At 45.4% G+C, this 21,929-nt stretch overlaps 1 protein-coding gene across 1 annotated transcript in view; it reads right to left on the reverse strand.

The window, feature by feature from the left end:
* The window catches only part of HSPH1 (heat shock protein family H (Hsp110) member 1), a 72,290-nt gene extending 51,817 nt beyond the window's left edge, over nt 1-20,473 (reverse strand). Inside the window, exon 1 of the mRNA XM_082245259.1 lies at nt 20,311-20,473. Coding sequence (XP_082101385.1) covers nt 20,311-20,417 — 107 coding nt within the window. The 5' untranslated portion in view covers nt 20,418-20,473. The remainder of the gene's footprint in view (nt 1-20,310) is intronic.
* Nucleotides 20,474-21,929: the final 1,456 nt, after the last annotated feature.

The raw sequence follows: 21,929 nt of genomic DNA on the forward strand, positions 1-21,929 counted from the left end.
TAACAATACAGACCTGATCACGGATGTAGAAATATGGGGCAACTTAGGAAACAGTGACCATAGGTCAATTAGTTTCAGTATAAAATCCTAAAAATAGGAAACACAAGGGTAATACAAGGACAATGAATTTCAAAAGAGCCAACTTCCCTAAACTGCACTCTTTGCTAGACAATACAAAATGGGATAGAACCAAAGGAACAAAGAACATGGAGGAAAAAATGGGAGTGCTTCAAGAAGATAATAAAAAAGGGAGCGGCCAGTGCATTCCAAAGGGGAATACGTTTAAAAGAGCTAAAATAAACCCTGGGTGGCTAAACTCCAACATAAAAAGTTATATTAAAACTAAAGAAAAGGCCTTCAAAAAATACAAGGCTAAGGGGGTCATTGGCAGCATTCCAACATTACAAAGAATGCAATAAGAAATGTAAAGGCACAATCAAGGTGGCTAAACTAGAACACGAAAGGTACAAAAACAAGAAATTAAGTATATAAATAGTAAGAAAGCGAGACCAGAAGACATTGGCCCCATAAAAGACGAAGGGAATCTGGCCACAAAAGGACAGAAAGAAGGCTAAAGTGCTAAATAAATTCTTCTCTTCAGTCTTCGCAAAAGAATTGGGGGGCTACCCTAGCCCAGCTTGTAATGTTACAATTAATAAACCACAGGAAGCACCCTCATGGTTAACAGAAGACTCAACTTGAAAAACTTAACAAATAAATCACTGGGACTGGATGGCTTACACCCGAGGGTCATTAAACAACTCAGCCAGGTGATAGCCAGACTATGGTTCTTAATTTTTATGGATAGTCTGACAGGAATTGTGCCAGCCGATTTGAAAAAAAGCCAACATGGTACCACTAATTAAAAAAGAGGGCCGAGATATATCCCGGGGAATTATAGGCCGGTTAGCCTGACATCAGTAGCCTGCAAGATTTTGGAGGGGTGATAAGGGACTATATACAAGACTTTAGTAATGGAAACGGTATTAGTAGTAATCAGCATGGATTCATGAAGAATCTCTCTTGCCAGACCAATTTGTTAACCTTCTATGAAGAAGTAAGTGGACATCTAGATAAAGGTAGGCCTGTGGATGTGGTGTATCTAGACTTTGCAAAGGTACAAACATTTACTGTACAAACTAAGGTACGTAGAACGGATCATAGGGTGAGTACCTGGATTGAAAATTGGCTCCAGGGGTGAGTCCAGAGGGTGATGATAAAATGGGAAATACTCAAGATTGCTCGGGTGTGGAAAGTGGGGTCCCCCAAGGATCTGTCCTGGGACCAATCCTGTTTAATTCATTCATAAAATAACTCCTAGAGGATGGGATAACCAGCACAATCTCAGTCGCTGTGGACGATACTAAGCTAAGCAGGACAATATCTTCTATGCAAGACATGGTAACCTTACAAGCAGACCTGAACAAAATAATGAGGTGGGCAACTACATGGCAGATGAGATTTAATGTTGAAAAATGTAAGGTAATACACTTGGGTGTCAGAAAAAAAAAAAAAGTTACTCGCTAGGCGGTGAACCTCTGGGTGCATCCAAGATAGAAAAGGACCTGGGGGTCTTAGTATACAACAGGCTTAGCAATGGTATGCAATGCCAAGCTGCTGCAAGCAAACACAACAGAATACTAGCATGTATAAAAGGAGATTCACTCCAGAGATAAAGAGATTATTCTCCCACTCTACAAGACTCTGGTCCGGCCACATCTTGAATATGCCGTCCAGTTCTGGGCACCGGGTGCCAGGTCTCTTGCATTCAGATTAGAGCTTTCAGGTGCAGATGATCTATTGGCACTGGTGAACAATTTTTCTCCTTCATTGATGTGCGCTGATAAGTCGGCATTGATAGGCTCTGATGAGGTGGCACTGATATGCAGCAATGATGAGAACTGATAGGTGGCACTGATGGTGTTGTTGAAAATTAATATTTGTGTGGACATTTTTCAGAAAGTGTTTTATTTAAATTGCCATTATATCCCCCAGTGTCGGTTTATCGGTATTCGCTATGTACAGTGAATATGGGTTTAACCAGCATTGAGGGAAGACTGTTAGTTGTGGAAACCTTCCATTAAATTGGAGACTGCATACCACTCGCCTGATCTCCCAAACTGGGGGCGCTCTGAGCGTCTAGCGAATGCCGGTCCAGATCTATGGGAGTGCGATGTGAGGTCCGTCGCGCAAATGTATATCAGCTAGATGGGACCCCAGCATTCACTGGCTTAGATACGTTTGTGATGTGGAATTATCGTTTTGGTAAGCATCTGCCCTTTAGCTGAAGTAATAGCTGGTAGCTTTCTATTATGCTTGATCCACATGATTGAAACACTGCTGCTATTTCCGTTGCAGATATAGTCTCATTTACTGGAAAAGTAGCATAATCACTATCAATTTGGTATTTTTTTTTATGAACTATATTATTTAGGATTCACTAGAACAGGTTATGACGGGAGTGCATGCATATGTATTGGCGGGGCGCGTTTATGCGAATACATGCGAGTTCCAAATACATGCTAGTTCCATTGTATGGTGTTTGGTAGCCATTACACGTGGGTCCCATTGTTAGCAATAGTGCATGGTTCCTTTTGCATCCAACAGTTGGAAACTCTAGCGCACGGCACAGCTTGTCCATTACCATACACTGCCCTTTTCTATTGAACTTTTGCATGCATACATGTCTCCGATTGGTTATGTTGTATAGTCCCCACCTCCCCATTGTAAACCATTATTTTCTGACTGAGTCCTGTGTTGGAGCAGGATTTATTCTGTTGACATCTACTGTGACACAGCTTTTTGCCTATTTCCCTCTTTGTCGCCAAGCGCGCTAGGATTTCTTTATACAAAATAGAGCTGTACATTGTACTGAAATTTCAGTACAAGGGATTAATGGCGCTTGGTGCGTATTAATTTCCGCAAGTGCGCTTTTCAGCGCAGTTCTCCGCACACTAAGCGAGTCTCTATGCACCAGGCCCCATTCATTTCTACCACAACGGGCAGCACAGATGAGCAGGCACTGATTGGTGTCACTGAAAGGCACCGCTGTTGCTTTATTGTAATCAGGGCACTGATGATCAGTGCCCCGATTACTTGTCTTTGACTCCCCTTCGAGGAAGAGCCCCTTATCGGCTCTCCTCCCCACACACTAAAAGTGTGAGGCGAGAAGCGCCGATAAATGGCACTTCTGCATTTACATGTGAATGGCTGCGATTAGACACAGGTGATCACATGGGTAAAGAGCCATGTCATTGGCTCTTTACCAAGATCAGGGTAGCACCATGTCCTAGGAACACAGCGCGGGCGAGAGAGGCCGTTCTGGGGCGCCATTATATGACATCGTCCCAAAACGAGAGCCGCACCACTCCAGTCATTTGAGGGTGGGCTGAATGAGAGCCACACTGCTCCACTGTCATTCGACGGTGGGCTGTCGGCAAGTGGTTAAAGACTGTGCAGGACAGATCAGCATCTGAACCCAGTGAAGGCTGATAGACTGGAGGTAATAGAAGGCATTACAATTGCATATAAGGCTCCATGTACACGGGACGTTGTTAAAAGTCCCTTTGAATGCTGGAATTTTTAGGACATTTGAAACGTCCGTTCAGTCGCGTTTGTACCCGCGTTTAGCAGCGTTTGCGGGCGTTTGCGTTTAGAAGCGTTCCTAGAGGTCAAAAAAATTATTCCCCTTTAAAATGGAAAAACGCGAACGCTAAACGCGGGTCATCGCGTTTAGACGCGTTTGAAACGCCGGGAAACACACGTTCGAACGCAAATAATTGCGTTCTAAAAACAGTCCCTGAACGCAACTGCCTGCAAATGACTGTAAACGACCTGGTGTACATGGACAGATAAGATAAAATGTAGATGGGTTCAGGGGCTTCTGAAAAAAACGCCCAACTGCTCCTAAACGGCCATTTCCAGCGTCCCGTGTACATGGAGCCTTAAAGTAAACTTTTACTGGTATTGTGCATTATATTTAAAATAACCATATCCAAAGAGGGGGGGGGGGGGGGAAGGTGGTCTAAGCTTTTAGCACTACTATTTTGATATAAAAGATTTGCATCTCTCTTCAACCCTTCAAATACCTTCAGGTCTCCAAGTTAAAATGCCCATATATCCTACTTCTGGGTATATTTTCTAAGTAATATATATTACTTTCACTGTTCCACAGTATAAATGAACCCCTTATAGTAGCAAATTTCTGCTCTTTTTGTACTCTAAAAGGGCTAATTTTAGTTTATTTTAACCCCATTATGAAAAAAAAAAAAAAAAAAAAAAAAAAAAAAAACACAACACACGTTGCTGCTGCTAGTCATCTTAGGCCTGGTTTACGCCTATGCATTTTTTTTTTTTTTTTGGTGCTTCTTGCAGAAACGCACTACAATTCATTTAATATGGTTTCCTATTGACACATCTATGCTTTTTTCAGCCTCTGCTTATTTGGAAAGGGTCAATTACTTTTTTTTCCAACACAAAATTGCTTTTTTTTTTTTGCTTTATTGGTTCAATAGACTTCAATGAAAAAGGATGTAGTGCATTTTTTAATCTGCCCAACAAAACGGCCGCTCCGTGTGTCCGCAAATCATCCTATTTTTTTGCGGATGATTTGCGGACATAATGTAAGTGAATGGCACTGCGGATGTCCGCTGACATCCGATTTTCCTCCTTTCAGTTCTGTTCCGTTTTTTGGAACGGAACAGAACCCTATTTTTTCATCCGTGTAAAAAACGGAAAGGAAGGAAAAATCGGATGTCAGCAGTGTCATCCGCTGACATCCGCAATGCCATATACTTACATTATGTCAGCGTATCATCCGCAAACGGATGGGATGATATGCGGGCACACGGAGCGAATGACACAAATGTCAACCGCTCCGTGAAAAAAAAAAAAAAAAAAAAAAAAAAAGTCCGGCAGCGGACTAAAGCAGCGGAGCGGCCGTGTGAAAGAAGCCTTACGATTACAAAATTGAACAAACGTTCTTAAAATTAAAAAGGTTTTGGAGGAAGGCATTGTTTTTGTATGGCCAGCATAAGTGACCGCAAGACACCTGCCTAGGACATAATATGTTCTGTCTGAAAATTGGCAAAACAGCCTTTTTTTTTTTTTTTTAAATAAAAAAAAAAAAAAAAAGTTGATCTCCAAATCTGATATTTACCAGATTCAACCTCTAATAGTATATACTGTACAGGCGGGTCCCCGGGTTACAAACATCCGACTTACAAACGGAGGGAGACAAAAGGAAGTAAGGAGAAATCTACCCATAGGATGGGAAATTCACTCCTGTAAAAGTCATCATGGGAAAAAAGGTGTCTCCACTGAAGCTTTATCACCAATCCTTATTTCAACAACCCAAAATTTTCAAAATCCAATTGTCACATGGACAGAAAGTGAGGTGAAATCTTCTGAACAGGGGCGCAGACAGCAAAAAAAAAAAAAATATATATATATGTTGTTACAGGGGTGTTACCCCTTCCCTATGCTATCCACAAAATTCAAAACATTTTTAAGTGTAGCTCCAGCCAAAAAATGTACATGTTCCGACTTCTAAACAAATTCAACTTAAAGCGGATTTCCCCTCCAAAAATTAAAATTCAGCAGCTACACACTATAGCTGCTGACTTTTACTATTAGGAGTCCAGCGATGTCGACACCGCAGCCGCCACCATTGCCGGTGAGGGAACCCGGCAGTGAAGCCTTGCGGCTTCACGGGTGGGTCCCTACTGTGCATGCGCGAAGCACGCTGCGCATTCCTCTTGGCTCGGCGGCGGAGGAGGGGGCCGAACTTCTGAGGGACGGCGCCGTATCACGGAAGTGGGGAAGGGTACCTGTGAAAAACAGGTACCCCCCCCCCCCACTGAAAGGTGCCAAATACGACACTGGGGGGGGGGGGAGGGAATAAAAGAATTTATTTAAGAATTTAAGAACAAACCTACAGCCCCCATCTTGTTTGTAACCTGGGGACCGCCTGTATACCTCTTCCGTCTTATTCTCCGAGTGGATTCGAGATTTTGCTCCCTAAGCATATAATTGGGCATTTATATTTACAACTGCATGGAGATATTTAAGAACACTTTTTTTTTTTTTTTTTTTATCTGATTAACTGAAACAATAAATCAGCCAACTAATCAATTATGAAAATAATCGTTGGATGCAGCCCTAAACCACATTATATAGGGGGTCTTTAAGAGCAGCCTCTGACAAACTATGGCCAGGGTATTACATTTTACGGGAAGTCTGATCAGTAAAAATTCTCTTCCAGCAGAGGTCCGAATCCCATGTTTGTGCGAAGACGCCTTTACAAACCCGTTCTTACATCAGTGTCCTCAGTCCCCTCTTCATTTCACGGTTTTCCTTCAGAGTACTGTTCTCAGGCCCCCTTCACATCACCCCCACCCTCTTCACAGTAGTGTACTGAATCCCTGTTACATAACACACCCCCCCTTTATTCGCAGCAGTGTCCCCCCCATCCTCTGCCCCATTGCCTTAACTCTGAATTCTGGAGACTTCAAAAGAGAATTGCTATTGGAGACTGGAGACATGCATCAGCAGATAGTGATAGACTGAAGACACGGTACATTAGACTGTTAGTCTGCATTCACACCTGAGTGGGGCGTCTTTGGCACATTTATGCAGCGTTTTTATTAGCCAATAGATAAAAAGATCATCGGTTTCATCATTTGTTGTTGAAATTTTATTCATCCACTTCCTGGGTCAGAAAAACGCACCAAGTCACATGACAAAACGTGCAAAAAAAAAAAAAAAAAAAAACCACATACATAAAACTGCCCAAATCTGCCCGATTCAAGCTTCAAAAAAAGCGCCAGAACTTTTGAGCTTCAGGTGTTTGGCTTTAGGTGACTTGGAGTGGAGATGTAAACCATCTGCATTGATTTTTCTCCTCCAGCGTTTTGTTGCTTCGAGCTGGTGGGCGCACGACGCGTTTCTGAGCATGCGCCCAGTCCCAAACGGACATGCACGCTCTTTCCTCAGCTTCCGGGTAACGCTGCCATATTCATCTTCAAATCCGCATCACAGCTCCGCTTGGGAGCCGGACTATCACAGGAGACAGCCAGCACCTCTCCTGTGACGGACGGCTTACTTCGGTTTTGTCCTTACATGTGGATGGTCGGCACCACCTAGGAGGAGTCTTGCTCAACCATTGATACAACAGCCTTTTCATGCCGTGGCTTCTTGCGAGTTGCTACATTTGTTTTAACACACTTCAATAAAATCTGTCTGCACTTAGCCCCGGTTCACACTTGTGCGTGTGCGGGGTTCGCATGTAATGTCGGAGCGCACTGCTCCGACATTACATGCGATCGGCTGTGCGGTGCGAGTTTAGCCATACAGTTTGTATGGCTAAATTCGCACCGCAGCCGCACCAAACACGCACAGGGACCCTTTTTGGCAGCCGCATCAGGATCGGATCGCACAGCAGTTCACACTTGTGCGATCCGATCCTGTGCGAACTGCACGATCGCACTGCGATATGCGATCAAACTGGGGGTGTCGTTAAGATTACATTGACACCCCCAGCGTATCGCATATGGCAGTGTGAACTGCCGGGGGTGCGTGTGCGATGCGGGAACAGGCTGCGGATTCGCAGCCTTCCCGCATCGCATAAATGTGAACCGAGGCTTACAGCGCTGTTCTGTGCTTTTTGTATTTGTTCCAGAATTTTCCTCACTTCTGAGAAGAGCTGCTTGGTGCAGTTGGATATCTTATTCAATGGACTTTTTTAATGGACATTCCATACTTATTTACCAATTTATTTTAGATTTTTTTCTCCCCCCCTTCCCTTTTCCCTCCTTCCAGCATTCAGTCATTATGTTGGATAGACTTTAGCACTCATATGTATGTGTTTTTTCATGTCTCCTTCCGAAAAGTAATGGCCGCCGCAGTCGGTGTACTCCGACTTACATTAATCTAATATTAATAAAATGATAGAAAAAAAACTACTTTAAAATCATTTGGGGGAAAAGTAATTTTTGGTTTTCGGCCAAAGGCATCCTGAATTTTCAGTTTCAGCCCAGAATTTTCATTTCGGTACATCCCTAGCTGAAACACAGATCTCGCTTTTCCTCTAGCATATCCATCCCCCACAGTTAGAAAGCATTCCCTAGGAGCACACTGAACCCCTTTAACCCCTTCCCTGCCAGTGTCATTTATACAGTAACCGTAGATTTTTTTTTTTTTTTAAGCACTGATCACTTGTATTATGTCACTGGTCCTCAAAAGTGTCACTTGGGGTCAGATTTATCTGCTGCAATGTCGCAGTCCCACTATAAATTGCTGATGGCCGCCATTATTAAAAATAATTTAAAAAATTAAAAAGCCAAAAATCTATCCCATAGTTTGTAGACGCTATAACTTTTGCGCAAACCAATCAAAATACACTTATTAGAATTTTTTTTTCTCTCAAAAGGACAGGTTTTTTTGTTTAAAGTGCAAAAAATAAAACCACAGGAGGTGATCAAAACACCACCAAAAGAAAGCTCTACTTGTGGAGAAAAAGGACTAGGGATGCACCGAAATGAAATTCTTGGCCGAAGCCGAATAATAATGAAATGTTTGGCCGAAGGCCGAACGCGGTGTTTCGCATTTTTTCCATTTATTTTGCCAATTTTTTGTCCTCTCTCTTGTCCTCATGTCTCTCTCTCTCTCTTGTCCTCTCATGTCTCTCTCTCTCTCTCTCTCTTGTCCTCTCATGTCTCTCTCCCTAAATGTTACTGTAGGGAATGGGATTCAGTGCACACTGCAGCCTTGTACCATAGGGTTAATGTTAGTGACACTGTAGGGATTGGGAAGGATGCTGGGAATGGAAATCAGGAAGCATGCAGGCAGCCTTGTAAATTTTAATTGCAGATACAGGGCACTGGGCAGGTCAGGGTTAATGTGGTAACATCAATTACTCAGTGACAGTCAGTCAGTGTCAGTGTGGACTCAATCAGATTATACCGTGACAGACAGTCTCTCATAGTGGTGGTAGTAGGAGGCTGGAGGTGGACTAGTAGGAGCCTGGAAAGGAGCACAGCCGCATACATACATTACTCACTCGTGCACTGCAGCCCGCCCCACACATTCAGTGAGGCTTACTCTCCTCCCTAGTTTTTTTAATGGCACATTCAGGAAGCCAATCACGCCGTGAGTAGCGGCACAGCGGAACCAATCAGGTGTGCAGGCACGCGTGATTGGTTCGCTGTGCAGCTAATCACGGCGTGATTGGCTTCCTGAATGTGCCATTGAAAAAACTAGGGAGGAGAGTAAGACTCGCTGAACGTGTGGGGCGGGCTGCAGTGCACGAGTGATCAATGTATGTATGCTCACCGCTGAAGTGTCCCGGCTTCCCCTGCCTAACACGGAAGTCTGTGAGTCCTCCTCCGAGTCCTTTCCCCCTGTAAATATCGTGACCTCGGCGATATGAATATCGCCTACGGCCACAGAACGATAGTCTATATCATATCGACTATCGTTCAGCCCTATTGTTCGGCACAAAATTATTCGGCCTTTTGACTTATTCGGCCGAACACCGAAAGTGCTATTTTTTCTATTTTCGGCCGAATAATGTTCGGCCGCCGAATATTCGGTGCATCCCTAAAAAAGACATCAATTTTATTTGGGTAGAGCGTTGCACGACCAGGTCGCATCTCAAAAAAGGGCCTGGTCATTAAGGGGTAAAAGCTTCCAGAGCTGAAGTGGTTAATGTGCCATCAACATTCAGGATCACATGAATGTGACCATGTATTCTTTCTCTGCCTAATAGGACATTGTCCAAAAACATCAGAGTCACTCGGCAGTAACCCGCTACAATAGTATTGCATTCTGTACAGACTACGAGTATACCACCAGTGTTCTGCACAATCTTTCCCTCTCCTGTTACTGAAAACAATGTCTGAATATCACAAGAACACATACAGCCAAAGCACGCAAATAAAAAAAAAAAACCCCACAGCATCTTCAACAACGAGAATCTTTTCTAAAACAAAAAAACACATCTTGGAAGCTAGTAAGGCTTCAGGCAAGAAGAGTTCTCAGAATAAACATTTCTCGTCTAAATTTATATTGTTCAATACAGCTGGAAGCCATGTTCGAATGCTGAAAGAAAAAATAAATCAACAGGTTGCGTAAAGCAACCACTGAGGAAAGACAACTTTCACACCACCACACGTCATTAGCAGATCTTTCAATCATACATCTGTAAAGCACTTTACTACCCAAGACAATAAACCAAAATATGGCAAACACTTGATAATTTAAAAACAAAGATGGATTACATAAAAGCAACAAACCTTTGTGGTTCAGACCCCCTGGAATGATCAGGTACAAATAATCTGTGACCAGTGGATAGCAAACATTTCTCATTGGTCTACCTACTCCTAAAGCCTGGTATATACTTGTAGTTTTTTTTTTTTTTTATCTATCTTTCAACCCAGCAGGCTGAACAGTTTTCAAAAAAGGAGAGCTGAGGAGGAGGCGCTGTACTAACAATCAGGTTAGTACAGTGATCCCCCCTGCTGAGCTTTTGTTTTCTGACCAGGGCTGTGGAGTCTGAGGAAATTTTGGGTACCTGGAATCGGAGTCAGCAAACAATGCACCGACTCCTACTAAATTTAGATTGGAATTTAAAAAAAAAAGAAAGTTTAAATGTCCCAATTCACAAAAAGTTATAATGACTTAGTATAAAGAAACTTATAATTGAGGAGGCCAAATGTAAAAAGGAAGAACTACAGAAAGTTCTGAAAGGACGTTTTGTCTTCCTTAAAATGGATGCATGCACACGTCACAGTCAATTATTTTGCTATTAATGTTAGATTTGTGGATGAAAACAACAAAACAATAACACGGACCCTCGTAAAGGACACTCCGGCACATCACACCAGTGATTACCTTCAGAAGTTAGTGGAGGATGTTCTAGAAGATTTTGAAATTACAAAAAGGAACAGATTTTATGTGTTGTGACAGATAACGCTTCTAACATGTTGAGCACAATTGAGAAGATGAACGCAGATGAAGAAGGTAACAAACAGATATTAGAGTTAGAGGAAGACAGCTCTGCAAGTATTGGAGAAAGTTTAGAAACTGAAGAGAACGCTGACATTTTTTTTAGACAAATTTGTTGAAGAAGCATTGAAGCTTGCTACTATTCATAATATGCGATGTGCTGTTCATAAACTGCAACTTGCCATAAGAGATGGATTAAAAGATCGCCATGCAGCTACACTAATTGGCAAATTACGGCAAGTAACTGTTGCAGCCAGGGCCCCGAAAACAGATGCAATTTTGAAAAGACGTGCAGGAAAAAGGAGCCATTTTGGATCAAACAACTCGCTGGGGAAGCACTTATTTAATGGTGAAGCGTTTGCTTGAACTTAAAGACTTCATAGAAGAAATGGTCCTGGACAATGAAAATCTTTCATTAACTGAAAGCCAGTGGACACAAACAAAAGAGCTGGAGAGCCTTCTTTCTCACCCCTTCACTGTCACCAAGAGGTTGCAATGTGACGATCTAACCCCGGGTAAATTCCTCTTGGAATGGAAGAGCCTGTTATATCGCCTGAACAAAAATGAAGGGTTAATAGCTGAGGGCATTGCATCTTCAATGATGAAAAGAGTCTTTTGCTGGAAAATGAAATCTTGTTAGCGGCTATTTATGTCGACCCAATGAGCCGACTTTTGTTGAACAGTGAACAGACTGCTACTGGGAAAAAGGCCCTCTATGATGTAGCAGTTCGCATGAAGGGATTACGACCTGAAATACCTCCACAGAATGAAGTTCTTTTAATAGTGGTAACTCAGGATCATCTTCTTCAAACAAAGAATTAGACTTTGATTCCTTCTTAGACAAAATGGCAGTTGCTAAAGGAAAGCGAGTAGCCAGAAGTTCTGCTGTAATGACATGTATGTTGCCTTTCTTTCCTTCAAGGAATGTATAAAATACAGTCGCATATTAATACAGAGGAGTTGGAAGTACAAAAAAACTGAGTCGTCGGAACAGTTATCTACTGACTCCACAGCCCCTGGTTCTGACAAGGGGACACGCTCCTGCCCATCACTCCCATTGGGAGTGCTGACCGGGTTCAGATCAGCAGACAATTTTCGGTCATGCCTCTTCGACAGAAGCCAGTCGAACAGGCTGCTGCTGTACACATGGGCTGAATGTCGTCCAGTTTCTATTGAAGCGGCAGATGGCACCCAATATTTGGCTCATGTGTACTAGGCTTAAGGCAGGCGATAAGAAAATAGGAAAAAGGGAAATCGCATTTAGTCCGTGTTAAATGGGGGAATTCCTCCAGCTGAGCCATTGTGTTCTCTCAGCCGTGGGTGGGGATGGTTGTGCAGTGAGCCATCCCAGCTGGGAGAACACAGGGATTATTGCAGCGCATGTAAAAATCCGACATACTGGTGGTTTTCAAGTCGATCGATGGATAACAAATATGATAAACAGTCCCTGTTGAACCAGCTGAGATTCAAACTGTCTAAAGCTGCGTTAACAAACAGAAGATAAAGTCTGACCAGCCCTTCATTGTTCTATGGCCACGGAATATGATCAAACCCCACTACCCGTAATCTGTATACAAGATTCACACAATGACACACAAAGTGAAGTACTGAATAAAAGATGCAATCAAAACAATCTTTTAGAGCTGCACGATGCTGGATAAAATGAGAATCCTTTTTTTGCTTAGAATAAAGATCACAATTCTTGGCATAACATCTTTCACATTATACAAAAAAAAAAAATTGGGCTTACTTCACTGTTTAGTTTCTCTTTAATTAATGATGATTTTTTCCCCCCAAAAAACGGTGTTTGAAACCTCTGCACAAATACAGTGTGACATAAAATATTGCAACAAACGTCATTTTATTCTCTTATTAGAGTCTCTACTAAAACCCCCCCCAAAAAAAAAAAAACAACCAACACACAACCCACTTTTATGTTTAACGGTTTAAAGTAATTTTCTAGTAAGAAAATGGGATTTTTTGACATACCGAAAAAGCCATTTCTCTGATGTTCTTTGACGGACACAGCTCCTGGTATTCATAAACATTTGGATTGTCACAGAGGAAGCAGACAACCCTTTCTGAGGCCCATCCGTGAGCACAAATACAGAGTCTGACTTCCTGAAAGAATCCATAGCTGCCTACACCCTACTTGCCTGGACCACATCCAAGGCAATTTCCTTGTTCCTTGTTGGATGTTTAGGCCTGAGACAAAAAGGGAAAGCAACACAATGTCTTAATTCTAGGGATGCACCGAAATTATCGGCCAAAAATGAGCCTATCCCATTTCGGCCGATAATGGGTTAACATTGCCGAAATTAATATGGCTGCCGTGAGGAAGGAGGAGGGCGCAGCGCAGGGTAGGTTTTAAAAGTCCCGCCTCTGGCCGGTCGCCCGCCTCTCAATGACGTCCCTACTACGATCTGTGCATTAATGAAGTGACATACCAGGCGGGAGGGCGGGGCAAGTGGCCGCTAATAGAACTATGTGATTCTTCCCTGTCAGCTCAGCTGGACTGTGTGTGAATGAGAATTGACCTGACACCGGGCGGGGCGAGCGGCCGCTAATAACTAGAACTATGTGAGAGCTTCACTTCCCTGTCAGACACGTATCTCCTCTGACAGGGAAGTAAAGCTCTCACATAGTTCTAGTTATTAGCGGCCGCTCACCTCGCCCGGAGTGTCAGTCAATTCATGTACACCGTGCCGCTGACAGGGAATTGAAGAGAAGTGAAGGGCTCACATAGTGACAGCTATTAGCGGCCGCTCGCCCGCCCTTCGTGTCACTTCATTCATGGACAGATTGTAGTAGTAGTGACATCACCGGGAGGCCGGCCAGAGGCGGGACTTTTGAATAATGGACGCTGATGGGGGGGGGGTGATAACTGAGGCAGCTTACCATTGGTATTAGTATTAATTATGCAGCATGAGGGGGTTAATGTATTGTCACTGCTGGTCACTGCTGCATTAGTGACCGACCAGTGGCAGTTAATTAACCCCTTTGTGCTGCATTAGTGCAACCAGTATCAGTGTTAATTAACACTGGTTGCACTAATGCAGCACAAAGGGGTTAATTAACTGCCACTGGTCGGTCACTAATGCAGCAGTGACAATACATTAACCCCCTCATGCTGCATAATACAAATACCATTGGTAATTAAATTAACCACTTGCCAACCCGTCACAGTACATATACTGTGACAGGGTGGCAGCTACAGGTGTACGTCGCTGCCTGTTTTGGTTTATGCCCCTGTTCCATCTATTTTAAAATTATTTGGGGGAAAAAGTAATTTTCCGTTTCGGTTTTCGGCCAAGGGCATCCTGCATTTTCGGCCCAAAATTTTCATTTCGGTGCATCCCTACTTAATTCAAATGAAAAATCTTTTTTCTAGCCCGTAAGCCACCTCCACCTGGGACACAAGGGACTCCAGGACCAAGGGACTCCAGGACCGCCGTCAGTGCATGGATGGATGGTTGGGACTCGGAGGGCCCCACAGCCTCAGAGGGGATCAGGTAGGGTAATGTGCTCCAAAGACTCAATGAGTCAAGAGGGTGATACCACAAAAAAAGTGTAAAACCCTGCTAAGTGACAACCCCCCACCGTGCTGGCAGCACCACCCAAGCGCCATGCTCAAAGTACCAAGCAATCCTCAGCAGAGGGGGAGAGGACCTCACTAAACTCACCACCCGCAGAAACAAGCACCTGCAGCCAACAGGATAATCTGCACTACACGTGTGGCGATCAGAAAGCAAAATGATCCAGGAGTCAGCACCAGGGGATGAGGAGGGGCTCCCACCACCAAAATCACCACCCAAAGGGCTCCAATGTCATGGCCGCCACTATTTTCAATAGCAAACCACAGCCAAATGGCAACCAGACTACACAAACCTGGCAGCCATGTATAGAAACGCAGGCTACAACAAAACGGCAGCCCCATGAGGCATACAGGGGCCCAAGATTGGGATACCAGGCCTCAAAAGGACAGATCCAGGCAGGACAGGGGGCCCTGGCAGGAGCCCCCACCAGGCACAACCCCCACCCCCGCACAGACGATCGCTGGGGGGGGGGGGGGGAATAACTACTAACCATAACAGGAAACAGGCGGGCACCGCTCCAGACAGAACTCCTCTCCATTGAACTGGGGGGCTGTTGTTCAGGAGGAATGATGCGACTCGGGCTGAGACCCGGTCATATCCGACCTCGCAAGGCATTTCACTCGCAGGCCAACCCCATCCAGTGGGGCTACGTAGCGACTGACCGAGCGTGGAGCTGAGGTCTGTGCCAGACTGGGGTGACCACTGGATATAGATTATCCAGCCTGTTGCCCAGTCCGGCAGTTGATAGTAGATCTCACAGTAAAAATCCAGGAGGAAAAAAACATTTTTCAAACAAATTTTGCCAGGACCAAAGATCCCAGCAAGGAACTAGGTCCTTATTCCTGACTAAGCAGAAAAAAAACAAACAAAGTGGCTATAGCAGAATGAGGAAGTATATCCCCTGGGACTGCCCATGGATGTAGCCAGAATTATTTTCTGCCTAATGTCCTACTCCTATGGGGGGGGGGGGGGGTAGTATAACCCAATGGTTATTAATACCAGGAGCGGTGTCTGTCAATGAACAAAAGAGAAATACTGGATTTTAACTTGTAAGCAACAAGTGTAATGAAAAAGGCTTAATCTTTATGTGGTTAAACTGGCCTCATTTACAGACTGAAGTTCATCCCTTTGATCTAAAAGAACCAAAATGATACATTGTTTATAGTAATCTCTCAGTGCTGAACAATGTTGATAAACATTAGAGGCTTTTTTTTTTTTTATGACAGCTGTGAGTGAGCAGAGAAAGGCTCTGCACTGTATGAATTGTGGAAATGCCAGATAAAGATTGTGAGGGGGGGGTTGAATCAAGATCATGTTTTTTTCAACGATTAATCATGCAGCTCTACAATCTATATACAGGAATAATTACCACTGTAAGAAGAAGCCCTGTGTTCCGGAACTTCCTGTGAATGTACAGGGCCCTAAACGTCCATGCCATGCAGTACAGCACTCCGCCCACCATAGACTTTGGCAGGCTGCCTGCAAACTAAAGCTGCCCTTCTGGGGGGCACTAAAACACCACAAGGGTGCACTACAGCTGGACAGTTCGTTCTGTGTGCAAGGGACCTTAGATGCAAGCCATACAATCGAGTAGTTCTAATAATCCATGTGTGTCCGATGGATTCTCTGCTGTGTGCAGAGTTAGGCTCGGTTTCCACTAGTGCGACTTGCTGTGCGACTTGACACATGTCAAGTCGCACAGCAAGTCAAAAGCCATTGATTTCAATTCGGCCCGTTTCCACTGCCGCGACTTGAGTTGCGGCGACTTCAAAAGTAGTTTGTGCACTACTTTTGAGCCGGCTTCAGTGCGACTTCCCTCTATGAGGGACAAGTCTCACTGAAAGCCGCAAACAACTTTAGCTACGAAGTCGCGCTAGAAGTAGCACGACTTCGTAGCTGCGGTAGTGGAAACCGAGCCTTAGAGGATGAGATTCCAGAATTTTCCAGACACTTCCTTCCCATCGCTCCTGAGGTCTGACACCAGCTCTGTACACTATTATAGATAGGTAGACATCTATTTATAAGGCCTTGTTACATTAGATCTGACAACACACGGACAGGCTATATGATGTAACTGAATGGGAACAAGTCAGAGGAGCTCGGCTCACAGGGAGGGAATACAGCCAGGGAGATGCTGCAAAAAGAAAATTACATAACCACCCCTACATCCAGAGGAGACTTCAAATCAGGAGTAAATGTCTGAACACAAACTGGAGCTAACACTGCAATAGATACCCCAGGGGAACTCACACTGCCTGCAATCCTTAATGTCTAGATCAGAACTTTCCAGAATCTTCTCTTCTGTCTCAACAGAGAAGGAAGAAACCCATTTCAACCATACTTCTAATAGAAGAAAGTTTACTTGTTTGTAAAACAGCCAGTCTCGAGTCTTATTTCTTCAAACCGCCCTTATATTATTATTATTATTATTATTATTATTATTATTATTATTAGGTATGGCGATTTTTGTATAATTGCATAGAAGCAGCTGGGACCAATCTAAGCATGTGTGCTCCATACCCGTGGGATCCCCATGGAATCTGGAAATCCCTGCAGTAACACTGCTACTCCATATAGTGGAGATCCAGTGATCTCACTATCTTCCAGATTCTGTGCAGAGTGGCTGCTCTGTGAACACAGGAGGTAGGTCGCTCGCTTGGCATGGGGACCTGGAAGTTAGTGATCACTGGAGCAACGGTGACTACTACAGTGACATGCAGCTTCTAGAGGGATTCTACGGGTACGGCACATAAATCCTTAGATTGGTCCCAGCTGGTACTACGTAACTATACAAAGTACCCATACCTGGAGCACAGCATAACACATGACCTTAGGGACTACATAGAATACTACCTCTGATTACTGGACTATTGCCAGACAAGCACAATAGAATACATCAACAGATTTGCAATGATACTTGGCCTCACATCATCATGACACCTGTTATTTGTCTCAATGACTGCCTTAAGCTATACATTCCTAGAAGTATGAACTGTGTACATAAAGGCTGTGCCAGGAAGGGCTCAGTTCAACCATGGGGCCCCTTCTATACAAGCACAAGGCACCCCTATAGTCTACGAACATGGGGTCTATGCTGCCTATTTTGGGGAACCTTGTAGCACTATTGGGGTATTTTTTCCCCCTCTCTTTTTATATATTCTGAGGTTCTATGAATGTATCGGTCTGAGACTTCTTAGCACCTCTTCTAGGAACTCTTGTATTATACAGTAATCAGTGTTCAGTCCCCATTCTGGTGACCCTTGTATTATACAGTAATCAGTGTTCAGTCCCCATTCTGGTGACCCTTGTATTATACAGTAATCAGTGTTCAGTCCCCATTCTGGTGACCCTTGTATTGTGCAGTCATTGGTATTAAGTCCCTACTCTGGGTATCCTTGTATTATACAGTCATTTGTGTTCAGCACCTTTACTGGGGACGTTTGTATTATACAGTCTTTGGTTTTCAATCCCTACTCTGGGGGGCCCCTTGTATTATACAGTAATCAATGTTTAATTCCTATTCTGGGGACCCTTGTATTATACAGTCATGGATACTTAGGGACCCTTGTATTATACAGTAATCAGTGGTCAGTCCCTATTCCAGGGGACCCTCGTGTTATACAGTAATCAGTCCCTGATCCGGGGGGACCCTCGTGTTATACAGTAATCAGTCCCTTTTCCGGGGGACCCTTGTGTTATACAGTAATCAGTCCCTGATCCGGGGGGACCCTCGTGTTATACAGTAATCAGTCCCTTTTCCGGGGGACCCTTGTGTTATACAGTAATCAGTCCCTGATCCGGGGGGACCCTCGTGTTATACAGTAATCAGTCCCTATTCCGGGGGACCCTTGTGTTATACAGTAATCAGTCCCTATTCCGGGGGACCCTTGTGTTATACAGTAATCAGTCCCTATTCCGGGGGACCCTTGTGTTATACAGTAATCAGTCCCTGATCCGGGGGGACCCTTGTGTTATACAGTAATCAGTCCCTATTCCGGGGGACCCTTGTGTTATACAGTAATCAGTCCCTATTCAGGGGGACCCTTGTGTTATACAGTAATCAGTCCCTATTCTGGGGACCCTTGTTTTATATAGTAATCAATCCCTATTCTGAAGGCCTTTACAATAATACAGCCCCTCTTAGATGCAATAAAAGAGGTTCCCGAGAGAATAAACGGAGCTCATACCCTCAAGCATGGCGCTGTGAACCTGGTGTAAGGCAGGGGACCCCATGACAATTATTATAAACAAGTAGGCTCAGTTTACGTTATCTTCTAAAGCATTGAGCATATTTGAAGCTTCATTAATACCTGTGAAAATTGTGCTTATTGATGTGCCCCGTATTGATCACATAGTTGCGTTAGCTCCATGACACATTGCCTCATAACTGACCTGACATGTGTCATCTCCCAGGCGTTACCGCTCCCCGACGCTACCATTAATGTCAATGTAAATGCACCCCAATCCCATGGTGTTGGCAGGGTGTTTGAGATGCACTTAGAAAGTGTAAATACAAGAAAAACCCATGGGGTGGTTGGGACTTTAAAGGTAACAATATTAAAGAAATGGAAAAAGCTGTAGGTGATATATAGGTAAAATCACTCGTAGTTTATTACTAACATTTACAAAATGAATGATCATTGTTGAATATCAGAAAACATTGTTACAGATACATAGCCTAGGTACATTTTGGCTAGTACAAAAAAACTTTATGAAACTATACATTCATGGGACTACTTGTTGGAGTGGTGTGTAATTACTAGGCAAGACAATAGTACACAAATCTATATAAATAGAAGACCAACACAAAGGGGGCATATGGCAAGTTTTTTTTTTTTTTTTTTTTTTTAAAACGCAATACAAACACATCAAAAACACATGGAGAACACGCTGTTGGCTCGATAATAGGTGCTCACATGGCTGCACTTAGAAATGAGCCATAGGTCTTGGAGGAAGCACATGTTACAGTGAGTTGTGATAATCTGGGGTCCCCAAGGATGTCCCCCTCACAATGACAAGAGGCTGAGCCCCCCCGCGCCGGAGGCTGAGACCCCCGGAGGGTCCACCCCAGAGGCCGAGCCCCCCCCCCCGGAGGGTCCGCGCCAGAGGCCGAGCCCCCCCCCCGGAGGGTCCGCGCCAGAGGCCGAGCCCCCCCCCCGGAGGGTCCGCGCCGGAGGCCGAGCCCCCCCCCCGGAGGGTCCGCGCCGGAGGATGAGCCCCCCCTGGAGGGTCTGCGCCAGAGGCTGAGCCCCCCCAGAGGGTCTGCGCCAGAGGCTGAGCCCCCCCCCCAGAGGGTCTGCGCCAGAGGATGACCCCCCCCCCCCAGAGGGTCCGCGCCAGAGGATGAGCCCCCCCCCAGAGGGTCCGCGCCGGAGGATGAGCCCCCCCCCAGAGGGTCCGCACAAGAGGATGAGCCCCCCCCAGAGGGTCCGCGCCGGAGGATGAGCCCCCCCCAGAGGGTCCGCGCCGGAGGATGAGCCCCCCCCCCAGAGGGTCCGCGCCGGAGGATGAGCCCCCCCCCCCAGAGGGTCCGCGCCGGAGGATGAGCCCCCCCCCAGAGGGTCCGCGCCGGAGGATGAGCCCCCCCCAGGAGAGTCTGCGCCGGAGGATGAGCCCCTGGGGGGTCCATGCTGCAGGCTGGCACACCATGGCACCAGATGATCTGACACCTACTACCAGTGCCCCATCCCCCTCCCTTCTCCATACTCACGGGGTGCATCTGTCGCTGAACTCATTGGCCACAGTCTCGATCCCACCGGCTCTGGCGATGGCGACATGACAGTTCTGAAATCCCAAGTCGAAGCCGACCACAGACATGATGAGACGAGCAGAGGACACAAAGACGAGGCGAGGAGTCCAAGCACTTCGGTGCCGGGTAGCAGAGAACTCTGCAGCGCCGCCTGAGTCAGTCTGATGGAGGGAGGAGGAGGCGCTTCATATAGCTGCTGTGGAAGAAGATTCCAGAAGCTGCAGATTCTCAGCACTAGCCGGCTACACGTGCTACTTCCGCTTCCGCGTTCTGGACTTTTCTCGAGAACTCCTCTGCTTCAGCCAATGGGAGAGAGCCCTGGGTGGTCACGTCAGTAGTTACCAAGGAAACTGAGACGCTGCGGTTACTAGGGCGAGGGGAATACCTGAGCTTGTTCTATAGCTTCACCTAAATGATGATTCTAATGGAAATGAGGCTGTCTAATGATAGTATTATGTATAATAAAGTATAATAACTAAAGGAATTGTTTTTTAGTTTTGGGTAAAACAGAAAGGGGTCATTCTTTATTATTTTATTGCTGTCTGTGCACCGTTTAGGGGGATTCACCCTCTTCATTTGTCCTATTTACCACTAATAATTGAAAGTGAAAGTAAAAGAAAATCACATCTTTTGGATTGTCACCAAAACAGGAATAGAGGGGAAATTTTCTAATGGGGACACTAGTTTTGTTAAAGCGGAGCTCCACCCAAAAGTGGAACTTCCGCTCTTTTGCTTCCTCCCCCCTTCCGGTGCCACATTTGGCACCTTTCAGGGGGGAGGGGGGAAGGGGGACCTGTTTTTGACAGATACCCTTTGCCACTTCCGGGACACGACGCCGCTGTTATCCAGTTTTTGAATGGGAGTCACTAAATGGCTTAGAGCCAGGGCCGTCTTACCGAATGGGCACACTGGGCAGTTGCCCAGGGGCCCCACTTGCCCGGGGGGCCCTACCTGCCCAGCGACCCAGCCCCAGCCATCATTAGTCCCAATTCCGTGTGCATCCCGCCACCGAACTTAGCAGATAGCAAGCGCCTGTCGGCCCTGCGCTGCTGTCAGGCCACTTGGGCTGTGAAGGGGGAGCCCAATACTGCAGGAATGCCTGTCCACCTCCACGGGAACAGGCACACACAGGACAGTCGAGTCTGACTCCCGTCCGTGTGTGTGTTCACCGGACCCAGCTGCCCAACTGGGAAGCTGTCATTACCCTGGCACTGCTGTACCAATAAATATCGGCTTATCAATAATTTGCATTTTTTTTCTCGTGGGTGATTGGGTAGGCAGGGCCCCAGTGCACTGCATTGCCCGGGGGCCTTTAACGCTCTTAAGATGGCACTGCTTAGAGCGTCAGCTAACCACTCTCAGCCAATCAGAGGCACCGCTGGCTGGCCCTGCAGGAGCCTTTCAATTTAGAGAGATTTCTAAACTGGAAGAGTCAGGATGCTGGTAGATTGGTGCTGGAACATAGACTTTGGGGTTAAACTATTCAAGAATGGTGAGCCAGTGCCAGGGACATCCTGGCACCATAACAACCCTATCCAGGGACCAGTGGCGGCCCGTGCATAGGGGGCGCCAGGGCGCCG

The sequence above is a fragment of the Pelophylax lessonae genome (genome assembly GCF_965119305.1).
Source record: "Pelophylax lessonae genome assembly, chromosome: 2".
NCBI lineage: Eukaryota > Metazoa > Chordata > Amphibia > Anura > Ranidae > Pelophylax > Pelophylax lessonae.